Source organism: Passer montanus, unplaced genomic scaffold (assembly GCF_014805655.1).
Source record: "Passer montanus isolate IOZ18808 unplaced genomic scaffold, ASM1480565v1 scaffold97, whole genome shotgun sequence".
In the NCBI taxonomy this organism is placed as follows: Eukaryota; Metazoa; Chordata; class Aves; order Passeriformes; family Passeridae; genus Passer; species Passer montanus.
This window is the reverse complement of record NW_024375145.1, coordinates 2,068,975-2,095,216: the sequence shown is the minus strand read 5'-3', so window position 1 is coordinate 2,095,216 and position 26,242 is coordinate 2,068,975. Positions and strand designations below refer to the sequence as shown.

The window sequence follows — 26,242 nt, the reverse complement described above, 5'->3', positions numbered from 1 at the left end:
ACAATGTTCTTTTCAAAGCGCGCTCTGCTCTATCTGAAAATAAGTTAGAGAAAAATGCATTTGGAAATGTAGCTGCAGGAAAATAAGGTGATTTGCTCGTTTACAGCTGTAACCCACCTGCTGTTCCCTACCTTGGGATGTACCTGACTGACCTGGCATTTATTGAGGAAGGAACACCCAACTTCACTGAGGAAGGCCTTGTCAATTTCTCCAAAATGAGAATGGTAATTTCCAGTTTCCTACATGCTCCGCCAGCAGGTGTTTAACTGCGTGAGTTAATGATTGGTTTCACTGAAACTCCTCTGAATTTCCCTTTGGAGAAGCTGCTTTGGTGCTGTGCTAGAGGCAGCCTTGGGAGAGCATTTACTCGACCCAGTCTTCTATCCCCACCTTCTGGCAGGCTGGGTGATTTCACAGGCTGATTTTGTCCCCGGCTCACTTTCTCAGAAAGGACAGCAAAAGCAGCTGCCTGGAGCTCGTGGAGGAGCAAGAAAAAGCTTTTTTAAATAGCCAGAATTACAGGAATGCAGTGATTCACCAGGAAGCAGTAATCACAATGTTCTTTTCAAAGCGCTCTATCTGAAAAGCACTTTAAAGTTGATGTCTCTCCCACTGCCATGTAATGCTGTTTTGTAACAGCTCCTCAGAGGGAGGCATGGAAATTTCTGCCCTAATCCCAGCTTAATGTCCACCTTAGGGCTACGCTCTGTAGAGTCACTCGAGGCAGAGAACGGGGAGGTTTCATTGTGGGCAGAGTGGTGGTTCACTCGGGGTTGCCTGAGGAGTAAATGTTTGATTTGGGAAAGTGAAGTCCTGGGGAGCTGTTGGGATGTGATCTCTACTCTTCCCTTCTCTCCTCCTGACAGAGGAGGAGTCAGCAAAGGCTAACAGAGACACAGTAAAGTCTTGTCAGGAATGGAGTGTTATGGCTGTAACTGTGACAGACAGTGATCCCTACCAGTTCTACAAATAAATAAATATATAAACTTCCTATAATGAAGTTATAAATTTTATGTATGTAATTTAAATGGAACAATTTGGTGCAGAATTCTTGCTTTGTGTGTGCCTCAGCTGAAGCACAGCTGTGTTTGAACTTGTGTCCCTGTGTTCTTTTGGCAGATCTCACACATCATCAGGGAAATCCGCCAGTTCCAGCAGACCTCCTACCGCATCGAGCTCCAGCAGAAGGTGAGGCTCCTGCCTGCTCCTGAAACCAGGCTGTGGCAGCAGGCACTTGTGAGGCACAGCTGCCACTGAAAGCTGAAGTTGGTGTCTTCTGCTCCCACACGTGGAGGAGAGGACAGACAGACACACGGATGGATCCTTGGGGTGGTGAGACCCTCACCCCACAGGACCTCTTTGATTGATGCCTTCCAAAGAGGTTTTTTGCTCCTTTGGAAGGGGATTGCAGCCTTGGAGGGTGTGAGGGGTTCAGAGGGAAGTGTGTTCTCCCTGCCCTGAGATCCTGGGATGAGGGTGAGGAGGTGCCCAAAGCACCTGCTGGTGCATCCTGCAGATCTTAGTCTCTTTGTCCTTCTCAGGAGTGATGCAGCTGAGACCAGAGCTGGTCAGTGCCTTCAGAGAAGGCTCATCTCAGACTCCACAAGAGCAGCTTGGGCTGAAGTATCCTGGCAGAAGATTTGCCCATTCCTAACAGGAATTAATCCTAATTAATTCTCAGAGTGCTGCAGGTGCATCCTCATGCCAGCAACATTCCAAGCAGCAGTTTGGTTTCTCAGTAAAACAACACAATCTCAGGACCCAAAATGTGCTGCAAGGGAAGGAAAGCTGGGAGGTTTCTGTGGCAGTGCCATGCAGCCTGTCCACCTGTGTTTCCCCACCCCAGGTCACTCACTACCTGCTGGACAAGACCCTCATCATCGACGAGGACACCCTGTACGAGCTGTCCCTGAAGATCGAGCCGCGGCTCCCCGCCTGAGCCCCGCACAGCCCTGCAGACAGCTCTGGGACCACGCCTGCCGCCACCCAAACACAGCCAGAGGAACTCTGAGAACACAGTGCCAGCTCTCTTCTACAATAAGAGATACAGAGTCTCACTGCCTTTCCCTCTCAGGCAACACAAACCAGTGTTGGAGGTGAAAGGCAAACAGCTTTCCTACCCGGCTTAAGTGATTTCTGCTTTGCAAAGATCATGTTTGGCACTAGGGACCACGATTTCCTGGAAATCAGGAGACTTTCCTGTGAACAGGCGCTCACTGCAGCCACCTCACGTGGCAAATCAAGGGTACAGATTTAAATGGTGGTAATAGACCCAGGTGTGTGAGGATAAATAAGCAAAGTGAGGTGGCTGGGCTGATGGCTAACTATGTGTTCTCTGAGGCAGTAATGGCTGTGGTGTTCTCATTGTGTTAATTTCATTGAAAAAGCAGGATTTTAGCACTCATCTACTGCTTTGGAGTGATATCAAGACCGCATCTAGTAACGTCAGGTGTGCAGTTGTTTGAAATACCTGCTGTACATTTAATGCTACTCGTTACAAAACATTTCCTTTTTAAATGTCTCGTCAGCCTTCTGTAAGGTGACTGATTGTATCTATACAGATGATTTGTAAATATGTTTTCCATCAGTGGGAGTATTTACAGCATGGAGAGAAAATGGACTGGTGGAACAGTTGTAAATAGTTGCCAGCTGGGAGGGTGAGGGACCCAGAGGGGTGGTGCAGGGGATGGGGAGTTGTGTTGCACACAGCTCTGGAAGAGGCACCTTATTTTCCTGCATGAGTCAGGCTACAGAGCACACTCTGGACACACTGTGGAGAGAAATGCATGTCTGTCTGGCAGCAGGTGGTGATCAGCAGTGAACACTTGGAGCTGCAGTGACAGTTTCGTTTTGTGTGGAATCAGTGGTTTGAGAAACGTCTGTTTTTTGGTTTTTTGGTGTTTGTTTTTGTTTTTGTCCAGCCATTTGGCGTTGAGTTAGCTGTAAAACTGACGTGTCAGTGGAAACATTGAATGCCAGCAAACACAAAGTATGTATTTTTGCATACAGGTAGCTACCACTTGCTTTTGTTTGAGAAAATGTGCTTTTTATAAATGTCTTCAGAGCCTCTGCTTTTGTGACATACCAGGTGGACAGATGTAATTTCTACAGTAGTTGTTGTACTTCTTGTATTTTCCTCATCAAGAGTGGCCTGTTGTAGCTGCATGGGAAGTGAGCTCAAATGCTGTGAAGGGCATCATAGTACAAAACACAGGTGTTAGCACTGTTGAAAACAAAAATTGGCTGGAAAAGTGTCCTTACTTTTCCAATGATCACTCAGCCAGTTGAAGAAATAGGGCTATATCACCGTATACCTCCCTTAAATCCTCTCAGGGAGACAGATGTTTAAAACAGATTGTGACTTAGGCCTATTTGATCTGACATATCTTACACAGTCGTGATGCTTCTTGACGCTGGCAATGAAAAATGGACCTGCCTGGCTTGTGGTTGTTGTCTTTATTTGCACTTTAATTACATTGCTGGCCCAGCCCAGAGCTGCACAACGAGTTCCATTTGTTCTGTCTGAGTGTGAGCGCCAGCATCTACAAATGTACCTTAGCAACTGTAAATTTCATTAAGGTCCTTCTCCACAAGGACCATCTCCTTGTAAATAACTGCATGGGGAGGTGTCACAGAGACTGGAAAATTCCTCCATTAGAAAAGCAGACAGCAGGAGAGAAGGACATGCTAGGAACACTTTAAATAGTTCTGGCTGATGACTGCTGTGGAAATGTTACTTATAGAAGCTTTTTGTTGTTAAAAAAAAATGTGTTTGTTTCTTCTGGCTAATGATTGACAAGAAGCTGATTGCATCCCAGTGCATGATATGAGGAGAAAAAGAAAAAGAGCATGGTTTATTTGGACCACAAAACCAACTGGCTGTGTATTCTCTGTACAAAAGCAGTTACTGTTCAGTAGTTTCATAAAACACTTGGAAGTAATGGAGCAACAGAGAAAGCGTGGTCCAAAATGTGATTTCTGACGTTGTGTCTGTTGTTTCCTTGTTAGCAAAGAAAACGTGTTACAGCTGTCAGTGTGAGTGGGCATCTCTGTTGTACGCTGTCAAGTGCTGCTTCACCTGCCTGTGCCCGGATTTTACCAAATCTCGATGTTCTGAGGGTCGCAGGGTGCAGATCCCGGTCGTGCTCCTGTCAGAGCTGCTTGCGGTGTGCTTGGCGCGTGTGTGTGCTCCGTGCATTTCAGCGCTGGCTGGCAGGGCTGGGCCCGAGGGGCTGCGCTCGGAATCGCTGGAAATGGGCTCGTCCAGCCCCTCTGCGGTCCTGCTCACATGCCAAAGGTTGCCTCTCGCCCCAGCGGCCGCTTGAGGTCAGAACCGGGAGAGTCGGATGCTTTGATCTGTGTTCGTAGCAACAGCAGCAAAACTGTTTAAAAATTGTTATGGTTACAGTAATAATGTGCGACTTGCTGATGGCTTCATGTCGATGTTTTTGCTTGGGGATACAATGCTTTTGTTAAAGCGCAGGGAAAAGGGAGGACGCGCCCGGTCGCCCCCAGCCCTTGCAGCCCGCGGGCACAGCTGGCAGCAGCTGTTCCGCAGCTGGGTTGCGGGCTGCGAGCTGCACCTGCGGGCGGCCCGAGTGCCTGTGCGGGAGCCCTGCTGCCTGCTGGGGCTGTGCGATGCCCGGCAGGCAGCAGCAGCGCCGCTCCGTGCGGGGCTGCGCCCGCTCCCGGAGCGAGCGGCGCGGGCACACAGCTGGCTCCGCGCAGCCCTCTGCCGTGTCGGCAGCTCCCTGAGCACTCTGCCTCCGCGCTCCCGCTGTCTTTTGGGATCTCCTCCCGGCTCTTTTTCCCGCGGGAGCCCCGCAGCGCGGCGGAGCGAGCGGAGCAGCCCCGCGGGCGAGGATGCCCCGGGCGCAGGAGGGCCGGAGCGCCTCGCCACTTGCCTTGTGAGCCCCCAGCCCTGCCGGGGGCTGCCGGCAGCCCGGCGGGGCCGGGCGGCCGTGGGGATAAAGCTTTTCCAGCCGCTGCTCCGCCGCCTCTGTAGCAGCCCGGGCGGGGCCGCGCTCGCCGGGAGCCGGGCAGCAGCACCGAGAGCGCTCCTCACACGCTGACACAGGGTTAGAGTTGCCTTCACCCCCAGCCTTCACCCTCTGCCCCCGGAGCCAGCGGTGCTGCTGGCCAGCGAGCCCCCCGAGCGCTCGGGGTGTCGGCGGCAGCCCCCCGGCTCACAGTGGCAGTGTGTGCTCCATCTGTCCCCCTCCTCCGGCTCGTCCCGTGGCCTCGAGGTGAGAGGTGGCACTGATCACCCTGATTTCGGGGGTGAGGAGGAGGTCCCCGTCCTCTTTCTGCTTTCCTAGTCTTACTGATGATTGTTCTGTAGGGTTAAAAGGAACTTAATTATTTTAATTATTTATTAATTTAAACCGTGTTGATTTTGATTTCAGAACATGTTAATTATCCCGGGTTTTCCTTCATGTGTGTTATTTATTTTAAGGGTTTTACAAAGACCTTGATTTGTTTGTATCGACATTCAGTCTTTCATCCTTTCACTCTCAGCAGCAACACTAAACCCTGATGATTTACAACTCTCACCCCCTGTGACATTTTTACCCGCTCATAATTTCACTCACCAAGGGCAAAACCCTTCAGACCTCATTCTGATAATACCTTAGGCTTCACCGAGAGCTTTTCATAAGTCTTTGGGGATCTGGCTCTCAGCTATTTGCCTGTTACAGTGTTTGCCTCCAAAGGTCAAATGTCTCTGTCTAGGATGCTTCATGTCCAAAATGCTGCTCAGTGAAGGTTGTTCTGTTGTACCTGAGGTAGTCTCTGAAGTTCTGTTACCTAGGGCAGTAGATGTGTGTTTATTTGACAGATGTACCTGTATGGAACGTGTTGCTTAGTGCACAATCCAGATGTTTTTGCATGTATTGCAACTTCTGACCCGAGGTTATTGCTTTGTATTGTTAGTAAAGCATACCAGGCCAGCTGTTGTGCCTGTGTGCTAATAAACATCCTTTTCTTTCCCGAGTTTCAAGACTCCTCACTGGAATTTCTTATTTCACGCCTTGTCATGAAAAATCCAACCTACTCCTTCTGAATTACCAAGTCTCCTAGAAGAACAAGTCATTAAAGGGGGATAAAGGTGAAAATTTCAGTAATGGAAAAGAATGGTTTGAATTACTGTGTTTTACTCTTCTTTTTCACTCACGATGCCTTGCAGCTGCCAGGGGCATCCCTGCTAAAAACTGACACTGGGTCTGGGCTTGTGTCTGCACATCCCTTGCTTTCTCTGGGCTGGTGTCCTGGCCTGGATTTAAAATAAATTCAAAGGTACATTTTATCCACAGGAAAAGGCAGAAAACACAGTGGTTTGTAAGCAGGTCCTGTCCCTCCCCTTGTGATGGGAACACGAGCCACGTGGAGATAAAGTGAGTTGCAAATTGAAGAAAATGGTTGACAGAGTTTGGGAGTTCAAAACAGGTCTCCAGCTGGTGTCACATGCTTTAATCACAGCTCGTCTGTGTTTAACTCAGTAATTTCATGAAAACAGAAAGATTCCTCTTACACTTGTTTAAATAACATTTTAAATGAGTAAACAGCAGTGGCACTTGCAGGTCTGTGTAAGAAGGAGATACAGCAAGTGACATAATGAAATCAGCCTCCATTCAGTACTCTGTGACCTTGTGGCCACATCTTCTCCATTCTGCTTACATTTTTGGTGTTTCACATCAAAACTGAAATTAACTGAGAGACCAACTTACCCTTGAAGTTGTCAGCTACTGTCAGAGGAAGGAAATAAATTATAATACTTCCCAGGCAGCCTTGTTTATAAGTGCTGCAGGATCATTTAATTTCAAGTTGTTTTCCCAACACTTTAAAACATAAATTTTACTTATGCCAAGCAGTTGGCTGTTTATATCTTTATTTTAAGGCCATCATTTCAGGATCACAGACTGGTTTGGGTTAGCAGAGACCCCAAATCCCACCCAGTGGCACCCCAGCCATGGCAGGGACACCTTCCCCTGTGCCAGGCTGCTCCAGCCCCAGTGCCCAGCCTGGCCTTGGGCACTGCCAGGGATCCAGGGGCAGCCCCAGCTGCTCTGGGCACCCTGTGCCAGCCCTGCCCACCCTGCCAGGGAACAATTCCCATTGCCAAGATCCCAGCCAGCCCTGCCCCAGCACTGGGAGCCATCCTGGACTCTCCAAATAAATCAGGGAGCACGCAGCCCTCCTCACTGCTGACCACAAAGGAAGCAGGGGAAGCAGTGCTTAGAGGCTGTTCAAAATCCTCAGCTCTGTGGAGAAATTTGTCTTGACTGATCGTGCAAAGGTAACAAACAAGAATTGTGAAGACTGAATTATGCCTTCAAAGCTGCACCCCAGTATTCTGGCCCTATTCCTGTATAGCCTTAAAAGGAGTCAAATTTGAGAAAACCACATTTTTGCCTGAAATTGCAGTTTCAGAGAGGACTGAGACAGTGACTGGTGCTTGTTGCAGCTCCTGGCTGCTGGATACAGCTCTGTGCAGGGAGGTTGGCAGCTGTGGGCACAGCAGAAATCACCTCAAATTTGTTTCCTCAGAGGTGGCACCTCCATTGTGAGACACTCTGGGTCGGGTGGGTGGGCCAGAAACAGAATTATTGCTAAAAACGTATCTTCTCTCACCCCTGGAAGTTTATAGCATTGGGAGCAATACCTACAAATCACATCTAGATCCCTGACATGTTTCATACAGAGCAAATCCAAAACTTTTCCAGACAGAGGAGACACAAACTCTTATCAGTAGCTCATATTCCATTTGAAATAGTAATACTTTGTTAATTCCATTTTGTTTCCTCCAAAAATTTCATATCCAATGGGAAAACCATCTGAAAAAAGGACACTTTTTCCCTTTTCTAACTGCTCCTTCCCGGGTTTCCATGACAAAGAAATGCTGGAGCACCATGGTGGAAAGAGAGAAAGTGTCCAGAGTTCAAGACTGAGCTCTGTGGTTCTTGTGACACCTTGTCAGCTGTGGTTTTCTGGTCACTAGTGGTTTGAACCCCCTGATAGTCACCATCTCAGAATTTATTCACTTGTGTCTGCAATGCAGCTGGGGAAAAAAAAAAAAAGAAAAAGAAAAAGAAAAGGATGACTTCTTGAATTCAAAAAAAAAAAAAGGGGGGAAAAAAGGGGGGGGGGGGGGGGGGAAAAAAAGAAAAAAAAAAAGGATGACTTCTTGAATTTTGGAGATTCCTGCTTTTCCAAAGGGTCACTTCCACGTGCAGGAAAACCTTTTCTCCTCCCTTTAGCCAGAAAACATGCTGCTAATTATAGACAGCCTTTCCTCTACTGTGTAGTGGATGTCCTGTGAAGAGCAGCTTTAATGAGTTAAAAATAGCTGGGGTTATTTTTGAGGCGTTGGTTGGGCCTGGTTGAGCTCTTTATTTAGTGGAGATGCATTATCACCTTGGGGAGCCTTTCTCTGCAGGAGTCACAAGGCTGGGATGACTGCCCTGTGCCTGCCTTGGTGCCCATGACTGGCACCAGGAGCTGGCTTTTCCCCCCAGCCCCTGTGGGATGCAGCCTTGGATCCCCCCAAAAAGGGATTTTTTTCCCCGGGCTGAGCCCCCGGAGGCTGCGCAGTGTAAGGGGATATTGAGCATCCACAGTCACGAGGAATTCTCAGGGAGAGGTCAGGGTAACCCCTGGGTATCAGCTGTGCTTGCTCTGCTCCTCTGCCTTGTTCTGAATCCCAGGAATTCCAGACCCATGGAGCTGGGAAACCAGGACCAGGGGACAATCCAGGCTCCAGTACAGAAGGACATTGTGTCCAGTGGCTTCTGCTGCTCCAGTTTAGCAGAGCTCTGACTTTTCAGCAGGAGAGACTGATCTGTGTCCTTGCCAAGTTCCTCAGGACACACACAGCCCCCTCCAACCCCAAACTCCACACACAGGATTTGTGAGCACAGATCCCCACTGCTGTCCTGGCTCCTTTCACTGCTCATGAAGTATGCCCTGCACACGGAATCTTGACTTCAAATTGATTTTCTTCTAAGTAATTGTGGCAGTCAGGAAGGCCCTTCCATGAAACACCTTTGCCTTGCAGGTCACTCCCCTGCCCAGCAGCTCCCACAGCAAACTCCAGGTGCTGCACAGGTGGGTTGGCATGAAATGCAACTGAATCAACACTGCTGCCTCCCCAGCATCAGCAATGAAACCACAGCAGCCCTGCAGTTGTTAGATAATTACATTAGAGATGAAAATAGGGGGTTATTTATGGATGATCCTTGGCGTCCCAACTGTTCCAGCAGCTGAGTTTCTCACAAAGTAGACCACAGACCAGCAGTAAAGCCAAACTATTTGTTAAGTATTCATGATATATTCCTCAGAAATCATTAGGGGACTTGCTAACCATGGTTTTTCCTGGTGTTTGAGCTGTAAATTCACAGTATGGGGTTTGTTTGCATCCTCTGTTCTCCCAAGCTCTCAGCTGGAAAATAGCTTGAACCTCTGCCTAATCCAGCCAGGCACTTCATGCCATCCCCTGCTTCCAGGGGAAGTCCTGGTCTGTTCAAGGCCTTCATGGGAAAAAGGTGAAAAATGCAAAAGTAGGTGTGTGCCTCCATCAGGAGCCGTGGATTTGCTGGGCCCCAATTTCCTTACTCGTGTTACCTCAAGAGATCCACAGTTGGTTTTTTCCTCTGTCAACAGCAGGAACACACTGTTGGGTTGATGAAAATCTGGTGTGCTCAACAGGCTGTTTCCAGATGCATTGCTCTGGAATGGCTGCTGTGGTTTTAATTAATCTGGGTGTTTTTTGGTTTTAATTAATCATGACTCCCATTAGCCCAAAAAAGACATGACATTTTGGGGAGACATGTCTGTGTTTTGCACGGTTTCAAAGTTCTGAAATGCAGGTTTAGGATGATCCCATGTAAAATTAAAAGAATATTAAATGTACAAAGGGACAAGTTGTTTTGTTTTTTTTTTAAAAGCTGCAGAGTGCTGGCGTCTGTGCTCCTCTGTCAGCCCTGACACATGTTCAGCTCTGGTGGGAGCAGAGCCAGGTGAATGAAGCTGATTATTCTTTCATGGTTTCCAAACCACCATGTGTTATTTTCTGCTGTAATTCACTCCTACACAGCTACAGAGACGCAGCAATTCTAAATGCAATATAGTAATACAATAACAGTAATTCCACATGAGAGGCTTCAGAGGCCACTTCATGTTTCTGGGCCCCCTCTGCATTACAAACAGCCAGGAATTAATGCCGTGAATTAAAAAGTAGTAAAGGGGAGGGAAAACAACCCCAAATTCCCTGCTGTGCTCTCAGCCCCCTGCCCTGACCCGTTCCCATGGGGTGGGAGTGAGGAATTGTGGCCGTGGCGTCCCTCTGCACAGGGCAGGGCAGGTTTGGCCAGGGCTGACCTTGCCCTTTGTTGTTTTTTGGTTTTTGGTTGTTTTTTTTTTGCCTGCTCCTGAGCAGAATATATTTCTCTTTTCCACCCCCTGTCCCTGGGGCAGGACCAGCTGCCCTGCCCGTGCCCATCTGTGTCCACCCCTGCCCGTGTCCGTCTGTCCGTCCGTCCGGAGGCGTTTGGGGGTGCTGCCCTCTTGTTTCAGCAGAGACCCCTTGTGTGAGGACACCTTTCCTGAGGCTCTCAGCTCCTCAGGATGGGAAAAATCCTAGCAGAGGATTTTTCATAAAATATCATGACTACACTGCCCCATCCTGCTGACGCCCTCAAGGGCACCCCTGTGCTGGCAAATGCCACTCACGTAACCCAGCCGGGCAGGATTGGCCCTGGCTGCAATTATTTTGGTTTCCCTCGCCTCCCTCTGCCCGTCTCGGGTTACCTGGGCTCCTGTCCCTGCCCAGCCCCAGCTCCCTCCACACTCTGGGCTCGCTGCAGGCAGCAGGACGTCCCTACCTCCAGCTCCAAGGTCAGTGACACTGCACATGCATTGCTTTTTCCAGCCTCAAACTGCAGCATTTCCAATGCAAGGGCTGTTAAAAGGTGATTCAAAGCAGCACGGTGGTGTTAATTTGGTTGTATTTTATTGATTTGTGGAAGTGCTGGGCGCAGGGGAGTATCTGCCAGCCCCCACTATGCAGCTGCTTCTAAATAATCTAATCACAGAGTTATTAAGATTTGGAAAAGACCTCTAGGGTCACGAAGTCCAGACATTAATGCTGACCCTGAAGTAACAATTTTAATTAGAGGAAGATAAGTCTCTTTGCAGATATGTAGCAAGTTCAGAGAAAATGTCTCTAATTACATGAGTTTTTTGTGGTTTTGATTGTAGCTCTCTGCACTGCGAAGATGAGAGGTTTATACTGCAAAATGGCACCAGATTGGCTCAGAAGGGTGAGCGGTGCCTGCACCTTGGCTGGGCTTTGGCAGGAGAATTTGGGCATCTGGGTCTCACCTGGTCGGGCCTGGCCAGCCAGACCTTCAGCTGACAGGAACCAAAAATCATGGTGGGACCAAGGGGGTGTTGTCTGATCTATGAAGAGTTACCATGCCTTCTCTGCTCACAAGAATCTGGTCACAGGTTGCGTAGTTTGGAATTTTTTCCTTTTTTTTTTTTTTTTTTTTAAACTAATTATTAAGTGTTTATAACCATTCTCTGGAATTACGAGGAGGAAGAAACTGAAAGGTGGTTGATGTTTTTGGTGGAGATGTTCCACGCTCTGATTAAGGCACTGTCAGAGCCATGCCTGCGCCTGGTGCTGCTTCCACACCTCAGAGACTGCATCTCAAAACCCAGATGAGTCAAAAGGGTTTGAGTGATGCCGAGGGTGAGCGGGGAGAAACCGCACAAAAGAGAGGAAAAAAAAAAAAAAAAATCACCAATTTTGCTTTATGAGGCTGGCTGCTGTAACGTGTGCCGTGCCCGCCGAGCTGCAGGGTGATGCAGCAATCCCGGGGAGACGTAAACTGATTTCTGGGTGTCTAAAAATGGCCTCTGAGGCGAGCAGTGACTCATGACAGGCACTGCAGATGCTTCCGAGGCTCCAGAACCTTCCACGGACGGGCGGGGGGAAAACTTTCCACTGCCCTCTGCAGGCCCCAGCTCGGGCTGAGGACGGCTGGGAGGAATTATTTCTGAAATATAGAAGGCCAGGCACCACGTGAGGGGCCAGCTCAGCACGGGGCTGCAGAGCTCTGTGGGGTGAGCCGTGCACACACGTCCCCCGTGCCGCAGAGCCCACGGTGTGAACTTTGGCTGGGACTCTGCCCTTCCTCCAAAATGTCACCCAGCACCACGTGGGGGTGGCAATCGATAGCACCCATGACACGGCTCGAGCATTTAATCCGCCTCTATTTCTAGAAATGTCACTGTAACCCTGGCACTTCCCTCCAGGCAGGTGTGAAATATTGGATGACCAATACCTGTTTAAAAGCGCCCAGGGGAAGGTGGAGCAGGAAACTTCCTCTTCAAAAGACGTTCAAGAAAGTGACGAACTAACAGGAAAAACACTTTTAAATGTCATTTTTAAAAGAAACACCTTCATTTTCATTAACACTTTCATTTTTAAAAGAAACACTAGAATTAGTTGTGATGCTGTGAGGTTCCTGGGGCTCAGGCTGTGGTTACAGAACCTGCAGTGACACCTGCAATGCTTTGGGCTGCTCTCCAGCCAGCACTAGATTTGCTGTAATAATTTATTCTAGACCTTGGTGCTGGCCTTTGTGTCCATTTCCAGTGCGTGGCAGGGGGCACAGACAGGAGAATGCAGCTCCAAACCCAAGGGGCACTGCTGGCAGGACAGCAGTGTCCCCAGGGAGCTGAGCACGGGGACAGGGGCTGTGACCTCCACACTGCGACCTCTGGGACACGTGCTGGCTCAGGGGCCGTGGCAATTTGGAATTCTGCCCTGGGAAGGGCAGGGCTGGCTGGACTCTGCACTGGCTCACCCTCCAGGGCACCCAGGGGGTGAGGATGAGGAGGGGGAAGGAGCAGCCCTTGGTCTGCAGGCACTGGGGCTGGGCTGGCTTTGCTCCGAGTCAGTGCTGAGCGTACCTGACCTGCAGGATTCCTGTGGAATTGCCCAAAACTGCTCGTTGTGGAGGGAGCCTGGCGCAGGGAGGTTTTCCTGGCACAGCTGCTGTGTGCCCCTGCCCTGTACAGCAGCACTTGTGCCTTCTCTGAGGGGTGGCACAAGCACAGGTGACCTTGGGGTGAAACTCTGCAGAGTTTATACCCAAAAAAGGTGCTGTATCTAATCACACAAAAATCAAATCTCACTTGGACAAAGTACACAGTAATTATCAGTGCAAGTTTAGATGTAGTTAATCCTGTTTAAAATAAAGGCCAAATTCTCATGGAGCTTGTGGTGGACTGAAAGAATTTGAAACCTATGGAAGGTTGGTGCCATTAATGAACCACTTCCCACAGATAAAATTTTAAGTAGGAAGCAATAAATAACAATCAGGAGCTCTGTAAGAATTTTTTGTCAGTGCCTTCAGAATGCTCCTGCAGAGAAGCAAACCCCTTTGCTTATGAGGAGGTATTGTAGCTTAAAAAATAAATGAAAGTAAGGGTAAAAAACACTTGGTGGGACTGGGAGGGTTGCAGACAAGCCCATCACAGGCCATTGATTCAAACTGAACAGAGATGCAGGCCAGCAGTTAGAGGTTTGGGGTTGTTTTTTTTAACCTCAGGTTGATTAAACCTTAGAATTTATTTCTATTTTGCAGACCATGCTGTCTCTGAATGGGTTTGAACACAAAACAGAAGCCCTCCCAAGGGAGGTGTTCTCCCTCCAGCACACCTGGTCAGCTCAGGCAAACTCTCCATTCCTTCCCAAGGGTTAAAACTGATGCCCTCAAAAACTCCTCTGACTGGGAAACACTGTTCTTTCCCAGCTGCACCATGGCAGCACCACAGACACCCCCAGGATCATGGATTTCCTTCCATGAGCACAAGGGGAGACACTCAGGGAAGCCCTGCAGTTTCACTTTTTGGGCAGTGCAGTGGCCAAATCTCCCTGGTGAAGGTGAAATCCTTGCAGTGCAGGCCTAAAGGGGGTCTGTGGTGGAAGCTGAGTGGCAGCAGAGCAATCCTGGTGCAGTGCTGCCAGGGGAGCCAGACCCCTTCAATCAGAGATTAAAGATGGAGCAAACCCCTGCAGTGCCAGGCTGGGGCAAGGAGAGCTGAATATATCAATGGTTTGAGTCAGACTTCACAAAAAAAAGCTTTGATGAGGCTCTTTCCTTATTTTGGGGCCATTCCATTTGGACTCTTCGGATGAATATTTTAAAATGTTTGTTCTGAAGCAATGCATTAATTAAAAATCATTCTATCTTTGGAGGAATGGACCACCCAGCCCCAGCTGATATAGTTTCCTGTCAAATAAAGTCCCTTATTCACTTTGTGCCCTCATTTTGCCAAAGCCCTTTCTGCTGGGCTGCACACCATGTTTTTGAGCAGCCTGTGCAGTTTCTGGGGCAGGACATCCATGCTCAGGGCTGGAGCCCACCCGTGAGGGTCAGAAGCCACACTCCCTTTCCCACAGGTGATGTTTTCCTCGTCCTTTCACATTCCCCTTGGCACTAGACAATCACAAAATGTCAGTTCCCTGCTGCCATCAGTTGTGCCTTCCACTGTGGAAGAGATGTGTGGTTAACCACCGTGGGGTTTGTTTTGGTTTTTTTTTTTTTTTTTTGTTGGTTTTTTTTGGTTTTTTTTTTGTTTTGTTTTGTTTTGTTTTTGTTCGTTTGTTTGTGGGGGTTTTTTGTGGGTTTTTTGTTTGTTTGTTTTGGGTTTTTTTGTTTTTTTGTTTTTTTTTTGGTTTGGTTGGTTTTGGTTGGTTGGGTTTATTTTGGTTTTTTTTGGTTTTTTGGTTCTTTGTTGTTTGGTTGGTTTTTTTGTTGTTGTTGAGTTTTTTGGGGTTTTTTTGTGGGTTTTTTTGGTTTTTTTTTTTTTCTTTTTTTTTTTTTTAATCTTGTTTCACTCTGGTTTCTGTTTTTTTTAGGTAGACAACCTGCGCAGTCTGTGGCGTCTCCAGCGTGGGAGGCTTCTAAGAGCTGCCAGAGAAGTGTCTGTCAGGTAAGGCAGGGTCAGGAAAAGCTTCCCTGAGGTCCAGCAGTGCCAGAGCTGGAGCTGGGGCTGAGCCTGCAGCCACAGTGGGACACAGCTGGGATGTGGGGATTAAAGCCCAGTGAGGCACAGGCAGGAGTGAGAGTGAGGAGGGGTCCCCAGCTCACTCAGCAGCCCCCCACATCAGCTGTGGCACGCAGCCTGCAGCTCACCAAGGAGGTCTCTTTGCCTTTTAGGAATAAAAACCTTCCCTGCAGGGCTCATCTTTCTCCTCCCAGGTGTTTCCCTGCCTGCTGGCAGGTCCTGGTTTCTGTTCCCCCGTGAGCGCTCAAGTCACAACAGCATCATCTGCAGAGGGGTTCTGATGTGGCTGGCAGCTCTCAGGGCAGGTTTTTGACTGCCAGCCAACCCCCTGCAATGGTGAAACAGAGCTATAAATACACAGAGCTGCTGTGAAAATACACATGGTGCCTCACAGGCACCGAGGTATGACAATAGCTCTGCGCAGATTAGTCACAAGGAAATATTTCCAGAGGGCAGGGCGAGGGTGCTGTGCTGTGAAAAGGCACAAGAATGATCTGCTAAACACACAGAAAGGAAAGCATCAGAAAAATCTCCACCAGAAACCTCTCACTCCATTTTCACCTGCAGCCAAACACTCTCAAACTGCATTTTGGGAGGGAAAATCCTGTCGCAGTCACAAGAGCCTGTCCTGAAGCCCACCTAAATGAAATCACAGATTCAGGGAGAATCTTTCAGTGAAAAAATACTGAAATTTCTGTCAAACAATCAGCACCTTTCTCTGGAAGTGATGTTGTATTAACTGGACATTGTGTTTCAAAGGCATGCAGGAGACAGAATTAAAAGATTCTGGTAAAAAATTGCTGAGGCACAACAGAGGACACAAAACAAATTACTCCAAACTTGGAACACATTGTGTTCCTCATCTCACAGATGTGACTGACATGGAAAGACAATACTGATTTGCAACATAAAAATATGCAAACACAGAAGACCTTTTCACCAAGTGAGAAGATAAAGGTGCAACATTGCATCTGTCTGATCAAAAGAGAGAAAGACAAAGTAAAGGGCTTGGGTCTAACTAACCCAAATGTATAAGAAAATTATTGGGAATTTGCTCACTAAAAGTAAAATAAAATGCTTTGAGGAGTTTAGTGTAACCGCCAAAAGAATGGTGAAGATGTTACATAAAAAATCACACTCAAAAGAACTTTTGGTAGAACAACAGAAAGAGCATCTCTTGGGAGAAATGTCAGGGTTTTTTGTAAATCTTCCATGCTCGTTTACCAAAGGTGATTTACCAGAGTCCAGAGTGAAGAAGAAGGTACAGAAATTAGAATTTACATTACTAGAATTGTCCTTTATTTGGACAAGAGCTGTAGACTTTTGTATCCCTGGGTGCACGGCAGCTGCCAGAGGCACGTGGTTAACTATAACAATTCTTGTTCTATATCTTTTCATTGTATTGGTCAAATACATATTTATGATGATTATACATATTCAAACATTCCTTTTAGTTCACATGTTCTGCAAATTCTTTTGTTTGGTCTGACTCTTGACTGATCTTTTTAAAGTAGATATAATACTAAAGAGGAAATTTATATATTTAATTTCCTCACAAGGCCCCCTGTGAGGAAATTAAATATATAATTGTATATGTATTTAATTAAATGGATAAATACATGATATGTTTTGTGATTTGACATCTCTTGATAGCTGAAGGGCTAGTGGCAAATTCCTCTTTGCAATATTTCTTACAATGTTTATTTACTTGGTTCTTTTCAATGTTACCTTACCATAGAGATAAGATACTCCACCAGGACATTGCATCAACATTACCCGTTTCAGTCAATTATCCAAATTATCCAAATGCAGCTCACCATTGCCAGTTTGTTACACAAGTAAAGGCATTAAGTACTTGTGCAAGACTGAATGTTATAATACACAGCACGTAGTGTCTAATTTGATATTTTGAGAGAGCCTGAACCACAACACATTTATCACTCCGAAACACATGTCGCGCATACGGTTAACAAACTAAAAAACCAAAAAGCAGACAAAAAGCGACCACAAGCGATACCACATTACGATAATCTAGAGAAGCTCGTATAACACCTGGTTTCAGACAGGCTGACCCTGGCTGTGCTCCTTGCAGGGAGGAATGGCTGGCACCTTCTGCCGTCTCCTGGCCGGGCGCGCGGCGCCCGCGCTGCTGGCCGCTGCTGGCACCAGCGTGCTGGCCACGGGCTACCTGCTGGGCCAGCACAACTCCGTCAGCGCCGCCGTGCAGGAGAAGAGGAAGCTCTTCCCTCCCAGGTGAGTGCAGGGCAGGGGCAGGGTGGGCAGGGAGCAGAGCAGGGCTGGGCATGGGGTGCGGGACGCGGAGCGCGGCCGCTCTGCCCGGTCAGGGGTGTGATGCTGCTTGGGGTGGCTGCCTGGAACAGAGTCTGGATAAGATTAAGAGGATAAAAGAGGTGTTTTTTAAAGGTCTTCAACAGGTACATATTGGATGGACAGGAGCCTTCCAGAGGCCGCACCCAAGACGGACAATGGTCACGAGTCTTTCCACACAATTTTAGGTTTGGTCCGTTCGCATTTCAGGGTTAATTTTTGTATTTCAGGGCTCCAATTCCAGCTTCATGTAATGAAGTCATTTACCCCCAGTTCTCTCCCCTCAATTCACTTTTGTTTATACTTTCAGGGCTTGAAGCTGTAGGGTGCCCTTGAGTTTCAGGCCCAGAGGGATTGTGTTGTCTGACCAAAATGTGAAGACACTACCTACCTACCTACCTACCTACCTACCTACCCACCCACCTAACTAACTAACTAACTAACTAACTAACTAACCAACTAACTAACAAACATTCTTTATGAAGTTCATAGTTATACCCTAAAGCAGCACAGGATTTGAAAGATATAACAGCTAAAACCCTAAGGCATGAATAAAATAATATCAGCTCTCAAAAAATGCCCCCAGCCTAACCAAAACCAGCACTGCTGAATGGAAACAAAGCCAAAATATGCCTCAAGTTTAATACTGTACTTAACTCATTTATATTTAACTCATCACCGACCAACAGCTTTGCAGGTCCACCTACTGGAGCTGCTGATTGTATGGACTCTGCTACAGGGAAATGTGAAATTTTTTTCTCCATGCAAGAATTAATCTCTTGTATTACTGCTGTACTGGAGGTATGCTACAGGGAAATGTGAAATTTTTTTCTCCATGCAAGCCGAATTAATCTCTTGTATTACTGCTGGACTGGAAGTACTCCTCCTAATTCTGTTACAAACTGGCTGGCTGATGGTTAGAAATTAATTGCAGGCCTTTTTCTCTGTAGATTGACTTTGCCAAAGGTAATGTGGATCTGACAGACTGGTTTTGTTATTGAAGTAATTTATACAATCCTAGCTAAAATATATTCTTAGAGAAACACCACAGTTGTACATAAAGCAAATCACTACCAGTACAAGACAGCTGGGGGCTGACAGAGTTGAAAAATCCCTTGCTGAAGCCTAACATCTTTATTTTCCCTGGGGAAGATGCTTTCTGGGAATAACAATGCCATTAAGCCAAACTCTGATATTTCAGAGGAGGAGGAGCTGGCAGGGCACAGAGTCCCTCTGATCCCTCCGAGAGCACCCGGGGCTGCACACTACAGAGCACCCCTTCATCTGCACTGAAATCTCTGAACACATCAGTGCTGGGGCTCTCTCCTGCCTGGCCAAGATGTCTCAGTGGTGAAATAAAAGGGCAACAGATATTTCTCCTTTTTTAATGCCTTTATTAAGAAGAATCAGCTCAGGTGGGGAGAAATCGACCCAGGTGTGGCAGAGGGTCTGTCCTGGTGTCCCTCCCTGGCAAGGGCCAGCATCAGGGGAACAATGGTTAATCACCGGCCATTAACGGGTAATTGAAGAGCTCCTCTTCAGTAGTGAAACTAAAGAGGTCTGACTGGTCTGACTTGTTTTTAACTCTGCAACTAAAAAAAATACAACTTTCTATTCATAACAGGTGGGGCTCAATTAACGGGTAATTGAAGAGCTCCTCTTCAGTAGTGAAACTAAAGAGGTCTGACTGGTCTGACTTGTTTTTAACTCTGCAACTAAAAAAAATACAACTTCCTATTCATAACAGGTGGGGCTCGGTGCCCTTCCAGATCCCTCTGGACCCCATCTCCCTTTGGACCTGCAGCACAAAGCGCGACACGGGGTACCTTCAGCCCCAGACCCTTCCCTCCCTCCTGAAACCCACTGCAGCACCTGAGCCAAGAACAATCTCACGTTCAGCCTCCCAAACTGCCCGGGCTGGTGCCCAGGGGACTCAGCAGTGCCTTGTTTTCTCTCCCTGCAGCGCTGACTACCCCGACCTGCGCAAGCACAACAACTGCATGGCCGAGTGCCTGACGCCGGGCATCTACTCCCGCCTCAGGGACAAGATGACCCCCAACGGGTACACCCTGGACCAGTGCATCCAGACCGGCGTGGACAACCCCGGCCACCCCTTCATCAAGACAGTGGGCATGGTGGCAGGGGACGAGGAGTCCTACGAGGTAAGAGGGTCCTCGTGGTGTCCTTCCCGTCAGGTGGGAGCGTGTTCCCAGGACAAGCTGTGTCCCTGAGGGTACATTTAGGGCAGGTTGCTGCTTTCCCCTCCTTCTCCCTGCTTTTCCACATTAGGAAAAGCAGGGACATGTGGCATTAGCACAGGTGCTGCAGCTGAAGGTGATGAAATGTACCTTCTTGGCAGCAGCTGCTGCCTGCCCCCAGCAGCTCTCCTCCTTCCTGCAACTAAACCCAATTTAAGGCAGAACTGCCCAACCCTGGGACACACCAAATGAAGGTAATGTGGAAATCACATTGTGAGGCAGCAGAGGCAGAAGCAAGCAGAAATGTCTTCTGGGCAGTGCCAGACATCACTAAGGCACAGCCCTTGGGCCGTGAGGAAAACAGAAGACAAAGAGCATCAGGGTGGACAGGTCATTTAGCTCTGCAATGAGAAGTGGAAAGCAAAGGAAAGACCTCAGTGTTGTTGAGCCCATGGCTCTGCTTCCTGCAGTGCTCCTGTTCCTCTGCAGCCCCCCCAGTGTCCCCATGAGAGTGGCCTGGGACATCTGCCACTGCAGACTGCCAGCCCTGGCTTTGGGGTGCCTGTGCAGATGTGCCACTGCTGCTCCCCTGCAGGGGCTGTGCTGGGGCACAGCTGAGCCCAGAGGCTCTAACCAGGACTCCCCACAGCAGGGAAGGCTCAGGGTACTCCTGCATGGCCTAGAACCAGGAGGCTGGGGGGCTCTGGGGGTGTGCTCTGGTGGGCAGTGCTCCCCAAACCCCAGCCTGGCTGCGGGTCCCTGTCTGTGGACACTGCAGGCAGGAGCCTCTGCCTGGAGCTGCTGTGAGGATGTGTTCCTGTGCTGCTGCAGCCTCTCTCTAGAGTCTTCTTCCTCCACAGGTGTTTGCTGAGATTTTTGACCCTGTCATTAAAGCCAGGCACAATGGCTACGATCCGCGGACGATGCGGCACCACACGGACCTGGATGCATCCAAGGTAGGACTGAAATAAAGCAGGAGACAGAAAGGCTCTGAGCTGCTTATTCCCAGTGATGATGCTGAGTGCAGCACCACTTTCATTTGTGCTGACCCAGCTGTGAAGACCCAGTTCCATGTTTAAGGGAATTGGGATGCCAGTCGTGGTCCTGTCCCTGCATCCCTTGTTCTCACAGGGAATCTGTGCCAGGGAACCCCAAATATTTGGGACACAGCCTCACTGGGCACTGGGGTCTGTTCATGAGCTTACAGGTCACAGCTTCATTAGAAAATGTTTTGGGTTGGAAGGGACTCTAAAGCCCATCTCATTCCCTCTGCCATGGCAGGGACACCTTCCCCTGTGCCAGGCTGCTGCAGCCCCAGTGTCCAGCCTGGCCTTGGGCACTGCCAGGGATCCAGGGGCAGCCCCAGCTTCTCGTACCCATCCCAGGATGCCTGTCCTTGCTTTCACCCTCTGTAAATTTCCTTCCTGTGTCTGCGCTTGTTCAGGAGCTCCTTGCTGATCCACACAGGCCTCCTGATGTTTTTCCCCAATGCCCTCTTTCTTGGGATGCATCACTCCTGAGCCTGGTGGAGTGGTTCCATGAATATTATCCAGCATCCTTGGTCCCCTGTTCCCTCCAGGGGTTGATCCCATGGTTCCTGGCCAAGCAGATCCCTGGAGGGCTGCTCTCCTGCAGTCCAGGATCTTGCACTCCAGCTGATCACCCCTTTAAAGGGTGACACCCCCTCCTCACCCCCCTGACTGCCTTCCCAGAGAGCCTGCACCCTTCTTCTCCTTCTCCTCCTTCTCCTTGTTTTTTCTCCTTCTTCCTGTGGTTCTTCTCTTCCCCTTCATGCCAAACACCTCAATACAGGATGTTTTTATTTACAAAAACATCCAGTCAGCCAAAAACACAATTCTAAAACATTCCTTCTAAGCCAAACTTAATTCTCATATGCAAAAGAGTACAAAAGTAGTGTCAGTGCTTACCTGAAAAACTACAAATCTAAGTTTCTCTATTTTCCTGGGGGGGAAAAAAAAAAACAAACCCTGCAGCCTCCTCCCAGGTTATTCACAATATTGTCAGGAAAATTAACCCACAAGCATCAGAGGTTTATGTCCAGAAAGGAGGCAGAGGAGTCCTTTGACTTTATTCCAATAAAGGGAGGGGCCATGGGACATTCCCCTGGGGTCTCTCCAATTTATCCTCCTTTTACCCCACTTTCCCAGCCACATTTCCCCTCTCTCTCTCCCCATTTCTGAGGTCCTTGAGAGGTTCAGACTTCCAGAACACCTGATACCAGGGATTCCCCTCTAATGTGCAACCCTCCTTTTTATTTTTTAATTTTTTTATTTACAAAAACATCCAGTCAGCTAAAAACACAATTCTAAAACATTCCTTCTAAGCCAAACTTAATTCTCATATGCAAAAGAGTACAAAAGTAGTGTCAGTGCTTACCTGAAAAACTACAAATCTAAGTTTCTCTATTTACATTAATAGTTTTAGCTATTTATGTATATAGTTCTATCTATTCTAGAGACAAAGTTCTGCTATGCCTTTATTCTACCTAGAGATGCAAGCAATGTTCATTTATTTTTTAATTTTTATGGAATTCAGGGGTTTTTCTTCCCCATTGTTTGTTTCATCTTTCAATGTCCAGTTTCATTTGTCAGCCACCCTACAGTTGGTTTGAAATGGCAAATATATTTTTCCATTCACCAACTGGTGGAATCCTTCCCATTGTTTCTTTTTGGTTTTATCCACCAGCAGACCCACAGCTTGTCTGTACAGACAAATCCCTCATTCCTGTCACTTCCCCTCCAGCTGTAGAGTCACAGGAGTGTCCCTCCCTGTCCCTGTGATGGCAGTGAGGTGGCAGTGAGCCCTGCTGGCATGCACACATGTACATTGAACATGTGTATGGAATTCCTTGGGCTGGAATTCCTCAGATCAGCATGGCTCTGGGGCATGGAGTGGAAGCAGGAGCTGAATCCTGTATCCCCACATGCACGTGGTCAAACCTCACCTGCAGCTCAGTGTTTCCTTCACAGGGAATCCTTTACTTCATCGCCTTCAGCTGCAGAGTGGTTTAGCTCATTTTGATCTTCCCTCTTCCAAAGGATCTCCCTTACCCAGCCCTCTGCCTCTGCCCATATCCCTGTTTTCCAAAATATGGAGGGGACTCCTCCATATCTGGGGACCATGAAGGACTAGCTGGTCACTCCAACATGTTCATTCACCCAGAGAAATGTGTCCCTGCTAAAAACAGCCCCTGGTGCCCTGGGTATTGGTGACCTGGTGGAGAGGATGCCAGGCCTGGGCAGAGAGCTGCCCCTCCTTCTGCACGAGGGGTTTGGCTTCTCCCAGCGGGTGTGCACTGTGAGAAACAAAGCTCACTTTAAAAAAAATAAGTATAATAAATGATAATAAGGGATAATTCAAAAAGCAAAAGATAGAGGTGCCTGGTGCTTGACAAAGCCAGTACACACTTACTTCTTAATCTGCAGTCTTTTATAATATTACCATTGTGTTACTTCCTTAGATGAGTGCACAGATTTATCCTGAGGTCATTAACCACGTTCTCACTTCAGATTTTTGCAGTGTTTGCACAATCCAGCAATTTGCAGATGTTACCAGTCTGGGGTGGTCTTCTGATAGTCTTCTGATGCTACTTTGAGCTTGGTTACCCTCTTTTCTATGGTAGCAAGCACAGTTTCTTAGGGCACTTAAAATGTATTGCTACTCACTTAAAACGGAGACACTTCTATTTACTTAGAACTTGCACTTCTACTTCATCTCTGCGTGGCATAATATATCTTAATTTCTCTAAAGAATGTAATTCATGCACAGAGTTCCCAGCAGGGCAGAGGCAGCAGGCTTCTTTCTTCTTGATGATTATGATAATGATGAAGGAGAAGAAGATGCAGCAGCAGGCAGTCTTTTTTACATATTTTTTCTCCTTCTCCTTCTCCTTCTCCTTCTCCTTCTCCTTCTCCTTCTCCTTCTCCTTCTCCTTCTCCTTCTCCTTCTCCTTCTCCTTCTCCTCGTTCAGCTATGTTTCTGTTGTGCCTGGGACTAAGTTACTGAACTTTAAACTAGCAAGCACAGTTTCTTAGGGCACTTAAAATGTATTGCTACTCACTTAAAACGGAGACACTTCTATTTACTTAGAACTTGCACTTCTACTTCATCTCTGCGTGGCATAATATATCTTAATTTCTCTAAAGAATGTAATTCAAGTCCTGCATTTATCTCTCTCTCTTTGATGAACTCAGAGAGGCTTCTGTGTCACGCATTCCAACAAAAATCAATAAACTGTAGCAAAAGCCAACTACTCCATGGCTGTTTGTAACATGTCTGTGAAAACCAGAACTGACTGCTTAAGGTTTTTAAAAGTATAATAATAAGAGATATAATAATAATAATAATATAATAATAATATAATAATAATAATAATAGTAGTAGTAGTAGTAGTAAAGAATAAGAATAATAACAAGAATAAGACTAAGAATAGTAATAAGAATAAGAATAGGAATATACTAATAGGATAAAAAAAGACAATATTTCCAGCACTGGGAATAGCTCCTGGCCAACAGCCAAAGAACAAGATGGTGTACACAGATAATGTTATCTTTATACTGTTGCATATTCATCTTTTAATGCATTATTCAAACATTCTTGTGAACTTTCTGATGTTTTGGGAACTCCTTTGTTTGACTTCCTCACACTCTGGCTTATCTGCATGACATCCTGGGTGCCAGGTCAATATATTTTATTTCCTCACATGCTCTGATAAGATTTTAGTATGTCCTCCTCAGTTTTAACAGGGTATTGTCTAATTTCCCTCTGCTGCTCTGGTTTGTATCAGGGTTATCTTATCACCTGGAGAGGTGGGTCAGTGGATGGCCTTACACTGTTTTAGTTACACAAAAGCCTTTTTTACATCTTAGTATCTTTACATCTTATCTTTTGCTGAGGTCTGTAACACAGTGTTGGAATGCCAGCCTCTGTCTTGCTCCAAGGTCAGGGTGAATAAAACTCAGGAGATGTTGTTTTTATGACTCACTCTAAAATTTATCATCCTTATCTATTACAAACTCACAAGATGTGAGCTCTCCCTAGGAAGTCAAAAGTGCCCCAAAATGGTGCGTGTTCAAGGCTGTTTAAGTCCCAATTACCCAATAATAATAATAATAAATTATTAAAAATTACCAAATAAACAGTTGACATCTATATTATTTTGCCTCTAACCCAATTATGATCACCCAAAACCCCCAGTGCAGACATCTTTCACCCAATTAGAGAAAACCACCCAGATGTGTGAAAAAGGAAGAAGGTGCAGAAAAGACATCCAACCCACATCCAAAATTCTCCATCTTAGTTCCCATATGTCACCATATACTAAAACCCCAAACCTAAGTTTTTCACCCTGTGAGATCACACATTCTAACCAACTCCACACCCCTAATCCCAGTGCTATTAATCAATTTTGGAAGCCCTCTCCACAGCCTCAGGTCAATGCAGTGTTCTCTTGTGGGTCTGTGCCTGTCAGCACAGAAAGTTTGAAATTTTCAGCTCCCAGGGTTCCAACAACGCAGTACATTCATCACACAATTATTCCCATTAGCAATACATAGATATTGTTACAGATGCATAGTACATGACTGGCTCTTCACAAATATTGAAATTAATACTATATGTGTTATGTTGGAGAGTTATGCTGTATTAATCTCTTTTAAGGAGTGTTGTATTAATCTCTTTCAGGCAGTGTGGTAAATACAGTTTTTAGTCTACAGCATAACATTAAAATAGAAACTATGTGATGTAAGACACTTTTTGTAAGGAATGGAAAGGATAACCAGGAAATTCTTTGCATTACCCTAACTGGATAGAGATAACAACAACAGACGCCAGGATCCCAAGAAAATTATTATTATTATTATTATTATTATTATTATTATTATTATTATTATTATTATTATTATTATTATTATTATTATTATTATTATTATTATTATTATTATTATTATTATTATTATTATTATTACTATTATTATTATTATTATTATTATTACTATTATTATTATCCTTATTGGGAAAGCTCAGACTTCCTGCAACCAAGAAGACTGATTTACAAGATGGCAGGAAACTAAAATTAAGCAGAAACACCCTAGTGTGAAAGGAATGTTTGAATCATGTATGAAATCTATGAATATGCAATAGGCTATTGTTTTTAAGGGGTAATCCTTTGTTAGCAAGGTGTACTTTGTGGCAGAGTGCCAGGCACCCAGATGTCCATAATTCTTTGCTTTTTATTGTCTCTTATTGTCCTAATTTTTATTACTATTTTCATTACTATTAATCTTCTAAAATTTTAACACAAGTGAATGGTGTTTTTCATAGATATTATATTCATTACACTACTATTTCTGTCAGCCACACGGTGCACACTTACCTTGTTTTTTCTCCTTCTTCCTGTGGTTCTTCTTTTTCCCTTCATGCCAAACACCTCAATACAGGATGTTTTTATTTACAAAAACATCCAGTCAGCTAAAAACACAATTCTAAAACATTCCTTCTAAGCCAAACTTAATTCTCATATGCAAAAGAGTACAAAAGTAGTGTCAGTGCTTACCTGAAAAACTACAAATCTAAGTTTCTCTATTTACATTAATAGTTTTAGCTATTTATGTATATAG

The 26,242-nt window shown here is 46.5% G+C and overlaps 2 protein-coding genes across 2 annotated transcripts in view; both read left to right on the top strand.

The window, feature by feature from the left end:
* The window catches only part of RASGRF2 (Ras protein specific guanine nucleotide releasing factor 2), a 124,130-nt gene extending 118,138 nt beyond the window's left edge, over positions 1-5,992 (top strand). The window contains exons 26-27 of the mRNA XM_039696351.1: positions 1,120-1,188; positions 1,847-5,992. Coding sequence (XP_039552285.1) covers positions 1,120-1,188; positions 1,847-1,939 — 162 coding nt within the window. The 3' untranslated portion in view covers positions 1,940-5,992. The remainder of the gene's footprint in view (positions 1-1,119; positions 1,189-1,846) is intronic.
* Positions 5,993-10,804: 4,812 nt separating this feature from the next.
* CKMT2 (creatine kinase, mitochondrial 2) overlaps positions 10,805-26,242 on the top strand; it is a 30,602-nt gene continuing 15,164 nt past the window's right edge. The window contains exons 1-5 of the mRNA XM_039696309.1: positions 10,805-10,890; positions 14,930-15,003; positions 17,171-17,331; positions 19,370-19,568; positions 20,465-20,560. Coding sequence (XP_039552243.1) covers positions 17,177-17,331; positions 19,370-19,568; positions 20,465-20,560 — 450 coding nt within the window. The 5' untranslated portion in view covers positions 10,805-10,890; positions 14,930-15,003; positions 17,171-17,176. The remainder of the gene's footprint in view (positions 10,891-14,929; positions 15,004-17,170; positions 17,332-19,369; positions 19,569-20,464; positions 20,561-26,242) is intronic.